The sequence below is a fragment of the Cynocephalus volans genome, chromosome 13 (genome assembly GCF_027409185.1).
Source record: "Cynocephalus volans isolate mCynVol1 chromosome 13, mCynVol1.pri, whole genome shotgun sequence".
Classification (NCBI taxonomy): domain Eukaryota; kingdom Metazoa; phylum Chordata; class Mammalia; order Dermoptera; family Cynocephalidae; genus Cynocephalus; species Cynocephalus volans.
The window spans coordinates 70,848,342-70,867,414 of record NC_084472.1 but is presented as its reverse complement, the minus strand read 5'-3'; the positions used below and the strand labels follow the sequence as shown (position 1 = coordinate 70,867,414).

The 19,073-nt window shown below is 46.8% G+C and overlaps 1 protein-coding gene across 5 annotated transcripts in view; it reads left to right on the top strand.

Annotated features, from left to right (window-relative positions):
- The window catches only part of MBP (myelin basic protein), a 138,816-nt gene that overhangs the window by 85,551 nt on the left and 34,192 nt on the right, over window positions 1-19,073 (top strand). For 4 of the 5 annotated variants that reach the window (XM_063077534.1, XM_063077533.1, XM_063077532.1 and 1 more), the window contains exon 4: window positions 10,067-10,503. In XM_063077534.1, coding sequence (XP_062933604.1) covers window positions 10,067-10,503 — 437 coding nt within the window. Of the gene's footprint in view, window positions 1-10,066; window positions 10,504-17,435; window positions 17,514-19,073 lie in introns of all 5 variants that reach the window. The other variant, XM_063077536.1, reaches the window with a different exon arrangement.

Below are 19,073 nucleotides of genomic sequence, written 5' to 3'. Positions count from 1 at the left end.
TTTAAAAAGTGTGAGTTTAAAAACACCAAATCAAAAACCAAATAGTTAAAGGTTTTCTCTTCTTTGTAGATTCTGCAGTAATAGTTTCTCAATCTATTCCACACTACTACTTTCATTTAGCAACTAAGGATTCATCTGAACAGTTATGGAAAATAGCACATTTTTGTGTATTTGGATATATGTAATTATTTTTGGATAATACTTCCTAAAGTGACTGTAAGCTAGAAAACCAGACTGCGCACCACAAGGAAAATCACTCAGTATACCAGCACAGCAGGGCCACGCAGCTCCTCGGGGCTCTGCCACTGGGCATTTGCAATAGAAGTAACCAGAGTGTTCCAAGGTGACTGCTGCACTGAGAGCTTTTCCTGTGCAGCGTCCCTGTGTGACGTTGCCGAGTGTTCTGTCTCCCTCAGGCACTTTCTGCCCCAGGTATTGCGTGGTGCCCAGCAGGGCTGAATCCATGAGCCTCCTAACCACTGCCTGAGCTTCGATGACGCTCATTTCTAGCTGCCTGTATTTTAACTTTGTGAATCCCAAAATTTCCTTACACAATTGTCTGGACTCAAGGCCCTAAAGAGATCATCAGATCGTGCATTTGGGTCGGGCTCCTGTGGGTTGCTGAGCTTGTGTGTGCACACTGTGTGTGAGTCACACCTACGGGAGGAAGCCGTGTGGACAGTAAGCTGGGAACCGGTGTTTTTGAACCAGGAAAAGTCCTAGGTCCTGGGGGAAAGGTCCCTGTGATATAGGACAGATGGATCAAGTCGGTTCAATTGTGACGTGTGTGTGTGTGTGTGTGTGTGCATGCATGCACACCTGTGGTAACTTTACAGGAAATTAAAACTAACCAAAATTGTACTCTAGGCCATAAACTTCGTTAGATATGCCAGCAAAAACAGCCGTTTTTAAAACCAAGGTAAAAATGTGGGGGAAACCAGTGAGTCTGTTATTGTACCGATCCTTCCAAATAAATAAGCCAATTTTATTTCTGTCAAAATATCTGATCATGTCATGTAGAAATATATATATATGGAAAAGGTGTCACCAAAAGCCCCTCTGTGGGGACGTTTTTAGTGGTCTGTGGCAGAATGAGAATTGTGAGTTCAGAGCGGTGATGTTGTGGTTTGTGGGGTTTGGAGTTTTTGCAGAGAACAGGAGAGTTAGAGAAAAATGTGGGATCTGAGATCTGGGGTTTCCTGACCCCCCAGCCTTGCACCTGCCCCAGAGGTCGCCAGCTGGACTGGATGTGGCAGCCTTCCACTTGCTGCCTAGGAGGGCAGGTGTGGACAGGTGTGCTCCTGTGCAGGCAGGTCAAAAGTGACCCAACATGTAACTTCTACGAAGCTAAATGTATTCCACAACCTTTCATCCTGAGCCGATGCCCTTGCTGATCTTTTGATACCCAAATTCCGTTTCTTTTTTTAGTGAAATTATAGTGCTGGTGCCTGCTAGTTATTAGTTTTATCTTAATGTCTTAACTGGCAAAATAAAAACTTTAAGTCCTGCAGTAGCAACACGAAGACCCCTTATCCTCACCCTAGTGGCTTCTGGGAACCGTTATTTAGACAGGAGCTGTGTGTATAAACAAAATAAGCCAACAGTGTCCATTCTGCACATCTTCAAAGTTTTTATATGCGAAAACCTCAAATTGCCTGAACAATGATAATTTCCATTATTTCCAATCTCATTTAAGATCGGATTTGTCATGAACATAAAATTTTATTACACTTCCCTAGTGAAATTGTATTTGGATGATCCCTTAGGTCTAATGTTTTGTGATCTCTAATCGTAGGAGAAAACATCTAATTCATTGTAGCGAACAGAAGGACAGTATCACCTCTCATCCACAGAAGTTCTCTGTGTTATAGTCAAATTTTATAGCGTGACTTGCACTTACGGAGAAGATGGGTTTTGTATTAAGTTTTATTCTGGTTTGATGAGAAATAGAGTCATGCCTCTGGCATTTAGAACACGTTGCAAACCCAGAGGTACAGCCAGCCAGGCAGGGACCTGCTCTCTCAGGGAACTCACTCCCAATAGCCTTCAAGAGCCAGGAGCTTGGCCTCCCCCAAGGGCTGAGAGCTTCGGAAAAAGCACTGAGTTTAGGCGCTGGGTTGTCTCAAGGGCCGTCCCCAAAGAGGCAACTGCAGGCCACTGACAGAAAGCACTCGCAGCACAAGCATCGTCCAGGGTTGAGAGGCCCAACCCTGAGCGTGCAACAGCCACGGGCACATGGGCATCCCAGTCCCTGAATTCAGACTGCTTTCATCAAGAGTCCCTGCGCTGTGGGTGTCAGGGAGCGGGGCGTAGCTGCACTCTCACACTCACACCGGGCTACGGTTGAGAGGGTGAACCGCTGTTACTTGGACAAGCAGTGACTCATCACCCACTGCACTCTGCCTGTGTAAACAAAGCAGAATTGGGGCTCCTCACCTATGCATGCAGATCTTTGGGGTCTGGGTTGTGCCTAAGAACCTGTAATTCTCTCTCTCTCTCTCTCTCTCTCACACACACACACACACACACACACAAACACGTAAATGAAATGAAACAAGTAAATGGTTTTAGATGAAAGTTATTTGTAGATACGACTTTCATGTATGCAATGGAGTGGAGCATAAGAAATATGCTCTAGGTAAAATACAGTACTTAAATATAGGACAATATTCACTTCGTCATCACAGTTGTACTAGAAACAATCTTCCATGAATATTTGAAGCATGTCATTATCTGGTTACAGCAAGAAGCTGGGTAGGTGACAGCTTTCTAAACAGTCATGGAGTATTGCACTGTAAGCTTCTAAATTGTCACAGGGTAACACGTACATAGCTGGACTGTCAGAGTGGCAATAGAAGGTTCAGGATTCCTGAGCTCAGCTTTTTTTGGTGTTGAACTGTCATTAACGTATTCCGCCAAGGACAGTGATGTTATAAGCTGTGACTCAGTGGTGGTGGGTCATGTGTGCAGTTGGATAGGGAGGCTGCAGATGCTGGGTGTCCACAGGTAAACTGAGAGCACTGAGTGCATTTAGGGTCTCTGTTGCTGTCAGGTGGTGGCCCTAGCTGAGCTCTTAGCTCAGGACAAGTACCTCTCAGAAAGTCACCGCATCTGTCCTGGCCAGCCCCTCTGTTGAGCAGCTGCAATCCAGAAATGTTTGAGCCATCAATTATCTGCAGTCAAGGCCAGTTTGGGCTGGAGAAGGAGCCAGGTGTAAGGCACACGGAGGTGGGGGATCGTCTGTAGTTTCCGGAACGTAGAGAGGGAGTGTTGGACCCTAAGTTAACATTGATTCCTCCATCAATTCTGATTAACTTTTCTAAGTCCCAGTCTCATCCTATGAATAAAAGGGCCAATCAAACTACCTTCTTCCTGGGGTTACTGGGAATGTGTATTAAACACATGGGAAAGTGCCTCGAGCACATGCAGCGAAGACTTCCCGTAGCTCTCTGCAGACAGCGGCATTTACGTGAGAGCACAGACTTCACACCAAATCATCCCAGGTTATTGCCGAAAGGACCAGATATTGAGATGATAATTGAATTATACCTTCCCATTTTATAAACAGAAATGGTAAACAGTCACACAGCTTGGTTCAAGGACTTGCTCAGGGACATCGGCATGTCCATGGTGGACTGGGGTTTAGCCTCCGGGGCCTTCCCTGCTGTTCTCGGCAGACCCGGCCTCGCCTCAGCCCGCCTGGACTCTGAGGTCCGCAGCCTTGCAACAAGGGTCCTTTCTCGCTTGTCTGTGAGCTTTGCTCCAAACAGACCCCAGAGCACGAGTGGACTAAAGGACCTGTCAAAGTCAGTACCGCTCAACAATCCATTTTCAGTGGGAGCGACAAGTCCAAATGCATAATTCGGATTTGGAGTCCATGACAGAACAAAGCTGGAAGTTTAAATGCTTTGTTCTGGTACTTCAGAGCTGTGCTGAATGGTTATATTTAGAACATTGCCAAACCTTCTGTGTAGTCAAAAAGAATTAAATTATACAACTGAAATTAATTTCTAAACCAAAGCTCTTTAGACTATGGGTGTGGAGACTTTCAGGACTTAAGGGAATTCTCAATTAGAAAAAAGTATATAAAAAATGATTTAACAGCTATTATGCCAGTATCTAAGTTCCAGCAAAGAAGAACAGGGGGTTGGTTTCTTTTATGTCTTTTTGGTGCACATTCCAGTACGTAGGCGCATCTTCTGTTATCAAATAGCATATGTTGTCGAGCACCTCGCAAAGCCCAGCACCGTGCGGGATGACGGAGACAATAGACAGGGCATGGTCCCTGCCCTCAGAGAGGGGATCGCCTCACTCAGAGAACACGTGAGCAAGTGGGAAACAATTTAAAGAAAACTGAGCAGTCTCTGTGCCGTGCTGCCCACAAGATAAGGTGTGCTCAGAGGAGCGTGGCCGGGCCACCCAGGGGGGATTCGATGCAGACAGGGAGGCAGCCACAGCAGGCTCTGTAGGGACAACACAAGTTGAGGGACATGTAGCACGTGCACATGGCCTGTGCTGGCACCCAGATGGAGAAGAGAAGGAAAAACAGGTAGAGGGGTGTGTTCGTGGTGCATGAATTGGGGGCCTTGTGCTGCAAAACCTGTGATGGATCATTCCAGCCGAGTGTGTATAACGGGATCCCATGAAGAGAACCTGAAGACCAGGGAATTCGGCAGGACAAGGTAGCAAAGCTCTAGTGTGAAGCGGCGAGGAAAGAAGGGGGTTGCAGTCACAGAAGAAACGCTCCAAGGAAAGAAGCAGCCGGACTTGGGAGGCCCCGTGGGCTGGGGCGAGTCGCTGGAAGGTAGCAATGGGGCCACTGAACCTTCCTCGGGTCATGACATCCAAGGGTCTTTAAATAATAAACACCATCTCACAAATATCCTGGCCCTGTCCTGGTCGGAGTTTCTGCACCCCAGAAACCACTTAGCGTAAATGATACCCCATCTGTTGCTCAGAGATGCTCCAGAAACCCATTCAGTCATCTTCCTGTTGCCACCCTCTAAAGGCCAGGACACTTCTCACCTGAGTTTTCTAGGGATTGTTGTAACAAAGAGATTGAGGGGTGTGTGTTTTTTAATAAGTTTTCCTGCCACTGTAGAATTTGACCAGTAATATGTGTAATAGACACTCAGCTCTATAAATAATAATCAAAACAAAAAGTTTGCATTGGGGTTCAGTTTGATTGAAGGCAGTAGTGATTGACGCATTTAACCCACATTTGTCCCCGCCAGAAATGCTGCACATCCACAGATTTAGACTTCTCGCCGTACTTTTATGTGTTGGGAGAAACTACTTTTGGGACACAGATGCCTTCATTGTGCCTCACAAATAACTGTGTTCAGGGACACAAAGCCCAACTGTTGTAAAAATATTAGTATTCAGATGCTCTTGTGTTTTGTTAATGCATTTAATTATGTACAATATAGCTTTTGTTTTCCTTTCACATTTGCATTAATTTATATTAGCCAGAGAATATAAAGCACAGCTACAAAATCAGGCTTTTTAACTGTTTCTGTTGCTCTTACAACCTGCGAATAAGTGTTGCATCCTTGCAAAAACTAAGACTTTGTACTGACCACAGTATTCTTCATGTTGCTCTTTCAAACACTGCAATACAGTGATGTATTTAATAAATATGTAATAAATATTAGGGTTTTTATGTGCTTGAATTTAACCAGTTGTTATGAAAGATTCCTCCCCACCTGGATTGGGTGACCTTTTTCTAAGGCATATAGCACAATGGGCGTAGATATGCGCTCTGTCAGGAGCGTGAGTAGGACCACAGTGATCCTGGGTCCCTTCTGTTTGCCTTACACTTTGTTGCTGGTGGACATTTGTAATGTATGTTGGGAGTAAGTTACTCTGCTGAGGAAATTTAGGTCAATGTATTGACTGTATGAGAAACATCATGTATAGGGCAGTTTTTGACCCATATGATTTTGATAAAAGAGTCTGGAATCCTTTTCCTTTTGTTGTATATATTTGTGGAAGTATGTGTTGCGGCTGTGTGTGTGTATGTATGTGTGTATATATATATATACACACACACATCCACAAATACACATAACAAAAGGAAAATGACCTCACCTCACCCCTCACATGCAGCCTGGCATCCAACCATCCACCCAGTCCCCAAATCCAGCCTTGGTATAGAAGGAGTCCGCATTCCCATACATTCTTAGACAATTCAAAGAAAGGCAGATCATTTCAATCTGTGAAAGAAACCTTGGGAAATACATTGAGAAATAAAGAAAGGAGCTATGCATTAGAGTCAAAGTCCTCATGAAAGTCTAAAGCTAGAAGGTGCCTTTTCACATGCACTTTTCTATTTAAGTTGTCACCAAGATCGGTGACCTGGGAGGATGGCAGGCTGTCATCCTGCCTTAGTCAATAGATCTACTAATACAAAAGGGGATTAAATGTTGTTTAAGTTTTTACAAGAACTGCTGATTAGGAAGCAGAAGACTTGGGTTCCAATTCTAGTGGTGCTCTGCTCCTGTGCGTGCATGTGTGTTCATGTGCTTGCCTGTGTGTTCATGTGTGTGTGCATGTGCATCTGTGCAGATGAGAGAGGAGCCACCAAGCCTCTTCAAGTGCAAGTTTAACTACTGTGAAAAAATGTGTCTGGTCTACTGGCCCCAAAGAGCTGTTGTTAAGAGGAAATGAAATAATCTATCTGAGAGCAGTTCCTGCGGACTTATTTTCCCAGTTGCCAATACCAAGGTTTTAATGAGATAAAATGCTAGAGAATACTTTCATAGGAGACAAAATTCTTCCAGACATTTAGTTTAACAACTCAACATCCCCAAAATAAGTGTCCCCTCAATCCAAATAAATAAGAAATACCCTTAAAGCATGGCTTAGTGTGAAGCCAAACCACATGAGAAGAGTCTTTTCCTCACGAGTGTGTGTGTGACTTTCCCAGCGTTTAGTAACAGTGCAGAAGGGTCCACACAGCAGGCCTGAGATTGTCTGTCCTTAGAAAGGTCTGCTTGTGAGGTTGGCCCTTGGATGTAGTCTGGGGACTTGGATTTCAGGAGCGTCCCCACCATTCCCTAACCAAGAAGCATGGCTCCCTGTGTCTAAACTGTTGTACAAACCACGAGGTTCGTGCTGAAATCCTCTTTCCTTCTGGGGGTCTGGAGTCTTGGTAGATGCCAGGCAGAGACTGCCTACATGACTAGCCCCCAATAAAAACCCTGGGGGAGGAGTCTCTACGGAGTGTCCCTGTATTAGTTTGCTTCTGTTGCTTACAACAGAAATACTTGAAACTGAGTAATTTATAAAGAAACAATATTTATTGCTTACAGTTTCAGAGGTTGGGAAATCCACAGTCCAGGGGAGGCCTTGGTGGTGGTGACAGTGACCCAGGGGTCTCATATGGCAGAAATGGAGGAGCAGAGAAGGAGTGCTCCTCTGCCCTCTCTTTTCAAAGCCCTCAGAACCACACCCACTACCACCATTAAACCATCAAGTTAATCACCTCTTCAAAGCCCCACGTTTCAGTTACCATAATAGGATTTCCCACCCTTAACAGTTACAGTGGGAATCAAGCCTCTAATACATAAAATTTGGGGGACACAATTCAGTCCATGTCAGTCTCTAATGGACAGCATTTCCCGTGTGTTGGCTCAGCCCTTGCCAAAGAAATTCTCCACATCCTGAGTGACCCTACCAGGAGAGGGTCCCAAGCACCTCTCCCATGGCTGATTCTGCTGTGTTCTTCACTGTAGTAAATCATAGCCATGAGTAGGATTTTACACAAAGTCCTGTGCATCCTCCAGCACATCATCGAAACTGGGGTTAGGGTGCTGTGGAGACCCTGACCCAATCACAGAAAGGTGTCCTTTGAGGAACCCAATGTAAAATAGATACTTGGTACCTGGCCTCAGTGGGTGTGCACATGCCCCTGGCTACGAGCTCACAGGGGCTGCAGCGTAGCCCGCCTCCGGGCCTGCATTCCTGCTCCCCCCACCCTGACCCCCAGCTCCAGGCCCAGACACTCCTCTTGGCTCCGTGTTGGAGTCACACTGGCTGCACCCATTCTCTGATGCTCAGGCCAAAAGCCCATGCGCCCCTGCCCATGTGGCCTCCCTCGGCACAGGCCTCCCTGCCTCTCTGCCACCGCAGTTCCCCCAGCCCAAGTCCCGCCCACCTGCCAGCGGGCCCCCAGCCCTGCTCTTCCCTGAAGTCCCTTCTCAGCTGGCAGTGGGTCCCCACACTTCCTGCCCCCCCGCCCCCTTCCAGGCACACAACGCTCCCATTTCCCCCCCACCTGGACTTGGCACTGTGTGGAGCCTGCCCCCACCCAGGCCTGCTGGTGGGTCCTGCCTGCCTCTCTGCCAGGAGCCCCCAGTGGCTCCCCAACCCCCTCATGGCCCAAACTCCCCTTCCATCCAGGTGTTACCTCTTCAGGTGCTCTCCTGACCTCCCTTAGCCTGCTCTGCTTTTCTTTATATCATTACCTGATAGGAAATCACACATGGTGTGAATCTCCTGTGGCTGCCAGAACAGATGAGCACACAGTGGGTGGCTTAAAAGAAGAAGAATTTGTTCTGTCATGGTTGTGGAGGCCGGAAGTCCTAAGTCAGGATGTCAGCAGGGCTGCGCTGGCTCGAAGGCTCCAGGGGAGGATCTATCCCATGCCTCTTCCCTTCTGGTAGAGTCCCATGGCTTGTCGATGTTGCTCCAGTCTCTTCCCTGTGCATCTGTGACTCTGCCCAAATTTCCCTCTTCTTACAAGACCAAATCATCATTTAGGGCCCACCTTAATACAGCATGACTCATTTTCACTTGATTCCATCTCCAAAGACCCTATTTCAAATAAGGTCACATTCACAGGTCTGGGAGTTAGGACATGACATATATATATATATCATTTGGAGGAACACTATTTGACCCTTAACATACATTTCCACCTGATTCACACAATAGAATGTAAGCTTCATGAGGACAAGGACCATATCTTATTCAACACCGTAACCCATACATCTAGAACAGTGCACGACACCTATCAGGTGCTCAATAAATAAGGGGTGGGTGGATGGATGGATGGATGGATGGGTAAATGGATGGATGCATGAGTAAATGGATGGATGGGTGGATGCATAGGTGGATGCTGTTGGATGGATGGATGGATGGATAGGTGGATGGGTGGATGGATGGATAGATGGATAGATAGGTAGATGGATGAACAGATGGATGGATGGATGGATGGCTGAATGGATGGGGGGTGGATGGTGTTACAGGAAAGTAAGAAAATCCACATTTTGTGTAGATAAGAGTGTGGAGAGTAAACTAACTAAATGACGTTCACTTAAACCTAACTTACTGTAACTTGAGAGCAAATGGATTTATTGTCATTTGTGAGAGAAATGCTGTATTTTTGGTGAAAAGCTAAGGGATGGTGGTATACAACATGAAATATCCCATTCTCACTTCAAACATTATAATTGTTGCTGCATACAGAGGAGAAGCCATATCAAAATGTCCTGAATAAGCAATTCTCTAATGTGAGAAGCCTCTTGTGAAATCCGGGAAAGAAAGAATTCTAAACACCCCACTTCTTTAAGGCATGAATTGCAAAAGATGTGGGAAGTTCCATTTTTATCAAAAACACTAAAAACACCTTTTGTCACATAAATGCTCCCAGCATGGTTAGATTGTGCATCGTGGCCTCTTGGGTACAAATATCCCATCAAGCTGCCTGCACTTCTGGGCTCTCCAAGCACAGTAGTTGCAGTGCTCAATGGGACATTTTGATGTGATTGCTGTGTTTTCAGATCACTTTATCAGGAAACTCTGGTGCATTTTATCCAGGGTGCCAAATCTTGAGTAACTGAGGTAGTTTCCAGGGCCTTCTGTAAAACAGCTGCCACGAGGAAGCTCAATCCAGGTTAGCTTTTGCCAAAGGCAGGCTGAGGCTGCCCTGTGGCTTTATGGGCGCTGCTCATATTCTGTGGATTTTATAGGGACAGCTAATTCAAGACCCCTGGAAGAAAGCAGCTTTGTCCCATGCTCTGCTTTGCACAGGCCTGTATTCATATCTCATTGTTGTTTGCAGGAGAGGCAGATGCGAACCAGAACAATGGGACCTCCTCTAAGGACACGGCGGTGACAGACTCCAAGCGCACAGCAGACCCGAAGAATGCCTGGCAGGACGCCCACCCAGCTGACCCCGGGAGCCGCCCCCACTTGGTCCGCCTCTTTTCCCGAGATGCGCCGGGGAGGGAGGACAACACCTTCAAAGACAGGCCCTCCGAGTCGGATGAGCTCCAGACCATCCAAGAAGACAGCACAGCCACTTCCGAGGGCCTGGATGTGATGGCGTCACAGAAGAGACCCTCCCAGAGGCACGGATCCAAGTACCTGGCCTCCGCCAGTACCGTGGACCATGCCAGGCTCGGCTTCCTCCCAAGGCACAGAGACACGGGCATCCTCGACTCTCTGGGGCGCTTCTTTGGTGGTGACAGGGGGGTGCCCAAGCGGGGCTCCGGCAAGGTGAGCGCTGAGGAGTAGGGGAGCTGTAGCTTCCATTCAGGAAAAGGGAAAGGGACGTGTTGCTCTTAGTGTCTAAGGTCTTGCTCCTGGCTGGAAAATGCTTACAGGCCCCAAGGAGTGGGCCCGGGTTACTGTTTAGGATGTTTTCGTTTAACTCGCCCTCTTTCTCCTGCTCACAAGGTGTTGTGATTGGGGTGTGGCTGAGAAATGCAAGGACGCTCCGAACTCTGGACCTCCCAGTGCCCGGGTGTGGGCACTGCAGGAGCGCCATATCCTCGGGGTCTTGTGCCATATGCTTGGGGGCTTTGTGGCTGGCTTTGCCTCTGTGTCCCACACTTTGAGGTTCAGCACTGTGTTATGCTCATTCTCTCCTGGAGTCAGTGCTGCTTCATGCTGCCCTGCAACAATGGTGTGATTGAAGTCCAGGAGGACTTGTGAACAGCTCCTGACTTCACGCTCGCCTTGAGCAAAGTTTCTCCTTTGTCTGAGTTGTTTAGCAGAGAGGAGGGGTGGGGGGGTTATCTGTGAATCAAGTGTCTGTGAATCAAGACTTTATTCTTTGGTGATTCCATTAATTTGAATGTAGAATCTTGGAAGTTTCATTATTTAAAAGCAAATGTTTCTGTGGATAAAAATGTATCACCAGAAACAAGCTCCTGTGTGATCCAGTTTCTAAGAGTGGCTTCTAGAGTTGATTATGGATAGATAACCTGTGGCTGATGTCTCATTAAAAAGCAAATCCCCAAGTGGCATTCAGATTGCAAATATAAAGCATTTCACATGATTTTTAGAGTGCTGGATAGTTAGGTAGTTTTGGAAAGAGACAGGGGTTCCCCCCCCCAAAAAAGTCCCCTGGTTTATTGGTGTTCTCAAAACCTGTAAGATGCAGCTTTTCCTCTGCCAGTACGCAGTGCTTCTTCTGAAAGCCCCTTGGGAATCTGAGGCGTTTGAACAAGGTGTGGAACAGAGGCCCTCCTCATGATAATATACTATCATAAAAACCCCGGGGCAACTTGGAGTTAAGGAGTTTCTAAAATTTGCTTTAGTCTCCAACTACAATTCTTAAAATTGTTGATGATCGTGAAAATGTTGAAGATAACACAAATGTCAATTTTACCTTATCAATGGGCACTAAAGCACATAGAAGTTTGAGGCAATAGTAATGTCTCTACCATCTGCTTCAAGCTGAGATTTCATGTTGTGATACCTGGCATGACTTATTTATAAATAACACTTGATGTATCTTAAGGCTTATGTAATTCATATCCTGGTTGGTTCCTTCAGCATCTGCATTTGCAAGAAGTAATCTTTTACTTTCTGGCAGTACTCCCTCACCCTGAAATGCCAGTCATCTGACCTATTTCCAATTCTAATTTCAATTGGAGCTGCTTTTTCAAGCACAACTATCAAACCACACCAGTTTCAGTGGATGCTGGCTGCCTAATGAAGTCCTGCTGTTACGCTAAGCCCCTATGTGTATGCAGAGTCACCAGTTTCGAAACCTTAAATTATTCTGCTTAACTCAAGGAACAGGAAAAATGTATTTAAACTGTGCAGAAAAAATTAAATAGCTGAATAGAAGATACTATAAAACAAGCCTCATTTCTGTGGTAATGGTTTAAGTTGAAATAAAATTGTGAAAGCATTTATATCAATCATTGTGACTTTAACTCAAAGCAGATATGTGTACACATAGATATTTTCTTCTGTTATGTAAGATTACAGGCTTTATTGTTATAAATCTCTTCTACTGTTCAATATTTTCAAAGAAAAGATTCTAGTCTCAGAAGTAACCAATCTCTTTGCAAAATAGTGTTGCTAGATTATCAAGGATCCAGAAAAATCAAAACATTTTTACAGGATTTTAAAAAATAAAAACAATTTTTAACTAACTTTTTTAAAATTTGAAATATCCATTCTTTTCACTCCTAAGCGTTGGATACAGCAGATTTTTAAGTGAACAGCCTTGCCCTTTGATGCCCCCCAAAATCAATTAGAGTTTCTACATACAACCATACAACAGCTTACTACAAAGACAGGCTACAGGTCCATCGCCGTGAAGTGCACTTACTGAAAGCATGCACTGGGGTGCCCGGCAGTATTGCTTTGACTCTAATTTATTGTGCATTCTTTGTCTTTAAACACTGGAGATGCAAGATCAACTCACTCCACACCCAGCTACAAACCACAATAGCCTTAGAAGGCTGAATATTTATTGGTGTGGGCTGATGTGGAATAACTTTTATTTTTGTTTTTGATTTTGCTTTGCTCTGTTCATAAATCAGGAGAGCCCTCATTTTTACATGCTAGAAAGGTCCTTTGGATAGACTTAAGAAACTTGCAAAGAAGAGGCTGGAAAGGCCTGCTTTCTGTCACTCATACCCAAAGTCCATTTTGCCCCTCAGCATTTCCATTTATAAAATAATTGTAGTGCCCATGAGGGCTGAAGGACGGCCGAGTGATCCAGCGGGCATGTCATTAGGGAAAATAATCATTCTGCTTCTCCATCTGGAATAGGTTTTTCATGGTAGAATCCTGCAAGGCTCTGAATGGAGCCCGGATCCCCCATAGAAGGGACTGCTTGTCCTGGCTGACCTCCTCCGCTCTTCCTCCCTCCCTAGGGCACGTGTTAGAGCCACACCGCCCCCGGTGCAGGGAATGCACTGACAACACCCAGGCTTTGTGCAGCCCGGAGCTGACATTCAAGGAAAGAGCATTAGGAATGCCTTGAGGAGGCATATTCTCTGAGAGCCATAAACGAGAAGTGCAGTCACAGAGAGCACTCTTCTCTGTTGCAAGAGAAAAGAAAGGAGGACTCTGTTGCCTTTAAGGAACAGGCTCCCAGTTCCCTGCAATGCCAGGCCCTATGAGGAATGGGTGGACATTTAGGGTGAAGACTGAAATGCACCTGTCCATCCCCTTCCTTTCTCCTTCATTGTCACACCTGTACCCAGCACCGTTACTGGGTCAGTTCTAACTTCTGAGGCTACATAGGCCTCACAAGCCCAGGCCTTGGAACGTTAGCTTTGGAAACTGTTCCTTTTCTGTCTAGAGGAAATAACTCAGCTGGACACGGTGATGTGATGCCAGGCAGTTCACAGGCAAGAATGCAAAGAGAACATAACCATCCCTATTTCCCCATTTCGCATGCTTCAAAAGGGTTGTTTTAGCTAGCTTCCACACTGATGATTTTACCTATTTTTCTTTATTCATTTTACATTTAAAGCTCCACTTTTAACCTGCTCTTCTCAGTATCCCATGATTCAACACTCAGTATCAGTCACTTCCGTGCCTCTTATCTGGACTGTGTGGGATGAGAATGGTCTCTGTCTGTCATTTAATGCTGTGACATAGAATCAGTCTTGTAAATTGATGAGAATGTTCTGTTTCCTGATATTATTTCATTGCATCTTGATTTCAAGAAAGATGTTTTAGTTCTACAGTAACTTAATTCTTCATTGTAAGCACAACATCTTAATTTTTGGTGACAACATGAAGGACACAGTTAGAAGCTCCTTCTCAGGGCATCTCACTCCACAGTCAGGCTGGACAGCTGTTTGTCAGTGGCACATGGAGCTGTGCTCACCCATCCCAGCCGATAAGAGTGGGCAGCACACAAAACCACATCGCATCTCAACAAACCACATCACATCTCAGCATGAGCCTACGTGGTAATATGCTGGGTGTATTTGTTTCTGTGCCCAAAGAAATCCTTCCTGAGATTTCTACAGGACTTCCTTTGGAAGCAGCATTACCCTGATCAAGTACTGATCAGAGGTTTTCTTGGCTCAGTTAGCAGCGACTTACTGTGTCCTTCTGTCATCTCGGTAGCCGCGTTATTATATAGTTAAGTAAGAATTCGATGTGCCCCGAGCAGCAGTGATCTTGCTGTACTCTCTGTATAAGTGACTCATCTGTGAATTATGTTTCTATATTTAATGATGATTGACTTCTGGTGGTTGTATCACAATTTGATTTTGTTATGAACTTTTGCTTTATATATATTTCTGCTTCTTATGCATTTATTAAACAATTTAACAGACTGAGGATGGTGTACTAATTCCATATTAACTTTCTTAAGTTGTTTTCTGGTGTTCCCGCCTAAGTAAGTGCACTTGCTCCTGGTGGGTCATGGCCTCATGACACAACCCACAGGTGAGTCTGACCCCCTAAGCTCCTGCCGCTTCTGCACACGAAAGTCACAATTTCTCACTCATCTGCTTTTTTTCACAAAGACATTGTATCCTTTTCTCTCCACTGATGGCTTGGTAGCCTCATCTTTCTATTATGACTGTTGTTGTTCTGCGTGATGTTTTTAGTGTTTCTCTCAAAGCACCAGCCTGCAAATGTTAGGGAAATGTGGGCACTGAGTAGACTCCATTTGCCTTTTGTGTGGTCCTGGATACAGACCGCTCAACAGGTGTTGATTGAATGAACGAGCACACCAGTGCCCCGTTCCCTGTGGTGCTCCCTGGTGACGATGTGTACAAAGAGTGTGAAAGGAAACTCAAGAAACCCAGATGAGAGGTGGGCTGGCCTCTTAAGGATGACAGTGAGCGTATGAGATTGAGGGTAAGCTTGGGGGTGTCGATAAAGTAGGGTAAGAGCAGACATTTAATGGATTTTGATGTAGTCTGCCCCTCATCTGTACAACAACACCCCACCAGCAGACCCTGTCCTAACTCAACTTCTCCTTTTAAACTCATTTTCATTCTAAGGCATTTGTTTTCCTCAGCATTGATTTTCCTTTGGGTACAAGGATTAGTCACCCAGTAACAGGCAATTCTGATTGGTTGACGGTGAGCTTAGCTTCACATCTGAGGGAATATTTCAACATCAGGGGAAAAAAAAAAACACTCAATACCGCTCAAATGGAAATCACAAAGACATTAAGTATTTCCGAACTGTAGAAATTGCCTATTTAACTAATTTAATTTCTCTTAGAGTTTTTTCCATTATGTCTGTCACCACACTCTTAAAATGCTCTGAAATCATCCTACTTCATAAGAAATAGTGGAAAGAGAGGAAAAAGCTAAAGAAAAGCGAACCCTCCTGCGGGAGCCTGGGCATTCGCGCCTACTGCGCAGCGACTCTTGTAAGGCGGCTCTGGCCTCCTGTCTTCTCCAGCACTGGCGGGAGCCTCCCTGGTTACTGAACTGCTCTTTTTCCAGGCCTTCTGCTGAAGACACTTTGCTTTTCTGGTCAGACTACGCACACTTGGTTGTGAGGCAGAGCACCTGGCTCTGGGAGGGGAGGCTACTGACGGGGGTTATGTGGCATCCCCATAGCCACCAGTGGGACCCCGCTCTGGGGCTGCGGCCTCACTCCGGCCCCGGCCACCTGCCTTCTCTGCATGAGCACAGCCTGGGCCCCGGCAGGCCAGTGTGACGTATGGAGCGTCCCACCTGCCCTAGAGCCACGTGATGGCTCACAGCCTGACGCTCCCCAGGAAGCAGGGACATTGTATTAAACAGAAAATAAATAGAAGATTCTTCTTTGCCCGTTGACCCCATTTATAGCATGGACTTCCCATTCACCACCGGTGGAGGGGTCAAGCCCGTATGGGGATAGCCAAGCCTTATCAAGACAGTAAACTGCCACAGGCTTGTGCCCTGAGACCTACTCTACAGTGAATCCTCAATTTTCTTACTCTTTAAGCACTTAAACCCAGGGATCAAAGTCACCAATGATTCTGGCTAGTGTAGAAATAGCCTCTGGACTCTAAGATGTACAGCTAAGCACACGCTCGCCGCAGACTTGCTCTGGAAACCTTGTGTGTTCTACATTTCTAGAATACACTAACATCTCCTGAGCCACAACTCCTGTTTATCTCCGTGCACACCCACTGATGTTAACCTGTTTTAAAAGAATCCATGTCATCTGTAGCCAGTATATCACTTGAAACCCATTACCTTGATTTTATCTCTTGACTGCTATAATCTCTCTCTCTCTCTCTCTCTCTCTCTCTCTCTCTCTCTCTCCATTTTGCCGAGCATAGTCAAAAATAGACACTTCCTTCAGGCCATTTACTTTGGTCCTGTAATAATAGTCTTTCAATCTCATCACTCAAAAGTTGATGCTCTTTCATAAATAATAAAATAAATTATGATACTCTTTCATAACGAATAAAATAAGGAAAATACACTAAATTAGGAGCAATACTATTTAGGAAGATGTATAACAATAGAGTTAAGCTTAATATATTTAATATCAAGGAATATTAAGTTCCTACTTATATTAAATTCCTGAACTTCAATAACATGGAAGAATGCAAGCAATGAAAAGTAACTCCAAGTGACTGGCTGAAGAGATTTGCTCCTGAAATTATTTCCTTATGCTCTGTAGAAAACTTGAAAAGACCCATCCACGGTTAAGCCCCACAGAGCAGGAATGATTTCTACTTATAAATCCAAAGCAGAGGCCACCACATTCATTATAAAAGTAAATAAAACTCTACAAATAAAGTTGATCATAAAATTTATCCATTCCATTATAGAATGCAAAAAGGCCCTTTGCACCAGACTAGAAAATGCTTTCTTTGCCTACTGTCTTGAAATCTTCCATGTCTGGTGCCTGCTGCAATATCAAGAAAACTTGGTCACATCATTTGAGAATGGGCCCCAGAACAGACTATAGAGGACAGAAGTTTTTCCCTAAATCTTTCCTTTTGCTCCTTTATTTCTGGGCATGCATCCTGCCCTGGGTCCTCTGAGCCCAGCCTGTCTCCTCTCTCTTCCCAAGCCTCTGGCCGGACCATCCATCCATCTTCATGCCCTCTCTGCTGACCGGTCTCCCTTTAATCCTTCTTCTCCCTGCTTACCCCTCACCGTCTGGGGCCTGTCCAAGCCCAACCTAGAGGAGATTCGCTCAGGACCTGGGGCTCCGCTCGCGCCCACACAGACTCACGCCGCCCGCTCTGTGTCCTCTGGCAGGTACCCTGGCTAAAGCAGAGCAGGAGCCCTCTGCCCTCTTATGTGCGCAGCCAGCCTGGGCTCTGCAACATGTACAAGGTAAGACGTGAGCGGACATCCCCCCTCTGAGGGCTTGTGTGAAGTATCCCTGCCTAGGCTCTCGGCTCAACGGGCACCATCGGCACAGGCAGTGTCCCCAGGGCTGGCTCCTGTCCAAGGAGCACTGTGGTCCTCCCAGCAAAGCGAGGGGCCAGCCCTGAGGGAAAGCGGCAGAGGGGAAGGGAGAAAACTGTGGCGGGATGCGGCACCCTGCCCTGGGATCCTTGGTGGGGACCCTAGTAGGGTCAGCGGGACCAAGGGCATGGCTGCCAGGTCAGCATCATGGAAAAGGCCATGGAATAAGCCCTGGTCACAGAGTCTGCCTCCTTTCGCCAAGACCTGTGGGGCAGCATGAGTGACATCCTACGGCGTGGAGGGGCGCTGGTTCAGGAGGGCTGGCCTGGGCCGTGGTCTCTCACACCCTGAGCTCGAGCCGGCTTTGAGGAGCAGTGCCTGACGGACATCTGCCACTCACTGAACATTAGTTGAATTAAGTTCCGCCATGACAGGTGCCTCTGGGATGTTGGTCCCTCAGGCTCCACGGGGTGGAGGCCTGGTGGGCTCTGAGCCGCAGGGCCACCGCAAGGACGAAGGCGGCGAGAGGGTGGGGCGCATCCTCGAGCTCGCACTTAAGTGCCCAGACTGGTCGCGTGCACACCGTGTCCATCAGTCATGCTGCCAGGCGCGTGCACCCGGCTTCTCTAACCTGGAAAAATGTAAAAGCTGGAAACCCCGGGTTCGAGTACCTGACTAGCCAGAGCGTCATCCCAACGCGCCTCGCTGAGAGAGGGATGCTGTCACCTGTCACCAAGCAGCGTCAGGCAGGGGACAGGAAAGAGTGGGAGGACAGGGGCGCCGTGGTGGTGGGGAGCCAAGCACGGAAAGCAGGCTGGTGGCAGGATGGCCTTGGGGACAGGACGAGGGCCCCATGCCGTCACCGGACGTGGGCACAGGTGGGGACCTGCAGGCTGCAGTTCGGAGAGGACTTACTTCCCTGCCCGAGAGCTCGCGTCCCCCTTGAATCCTGCTTCAGTTGTGTCACTGCGCCTGATTTCAAGGGGCTCTCCCAGTGACTCCTTTTCTAAAACACACCACACCCCAGGTAGTGTCTGAGGCACCCCGTCCCTCATCTCACGTGGGAGCCTGCAGCCACCTGGGCTGCCCTGGAACACAGAGGAGGCTGGGGGCAACCCTCAGCCCAGGGGATGCCGACCCTGCTGGTTCCAGGTCGGGAGTGGCAGTACTGTGTGAGAAGGGGGGTTTAATTCTGCCACAGCGGATGCAGGGGCATAGGTGGGACAGCAGAGAAGGGCACAGTGACCCAAAATGACATCGATGCCTCCTGCCCTGCTGTCCCCAGCCCTGCTGTCCCCAGCCCTGCTGTCCCTTGCCCCCAGGACTTACTGCCCTGTCCATAGTGAGATGGAGGCTCTGCCAGAAATCCACGACCCAGGGCACAGCTGGGAGCTGAGAGGCCAGGGCTTTGGCATCAGATGATAGTAAAAGACTTTCCACAGAATGTTTGATTTTTCTCTTTTAAAAAATTACTGAACAGAGGAA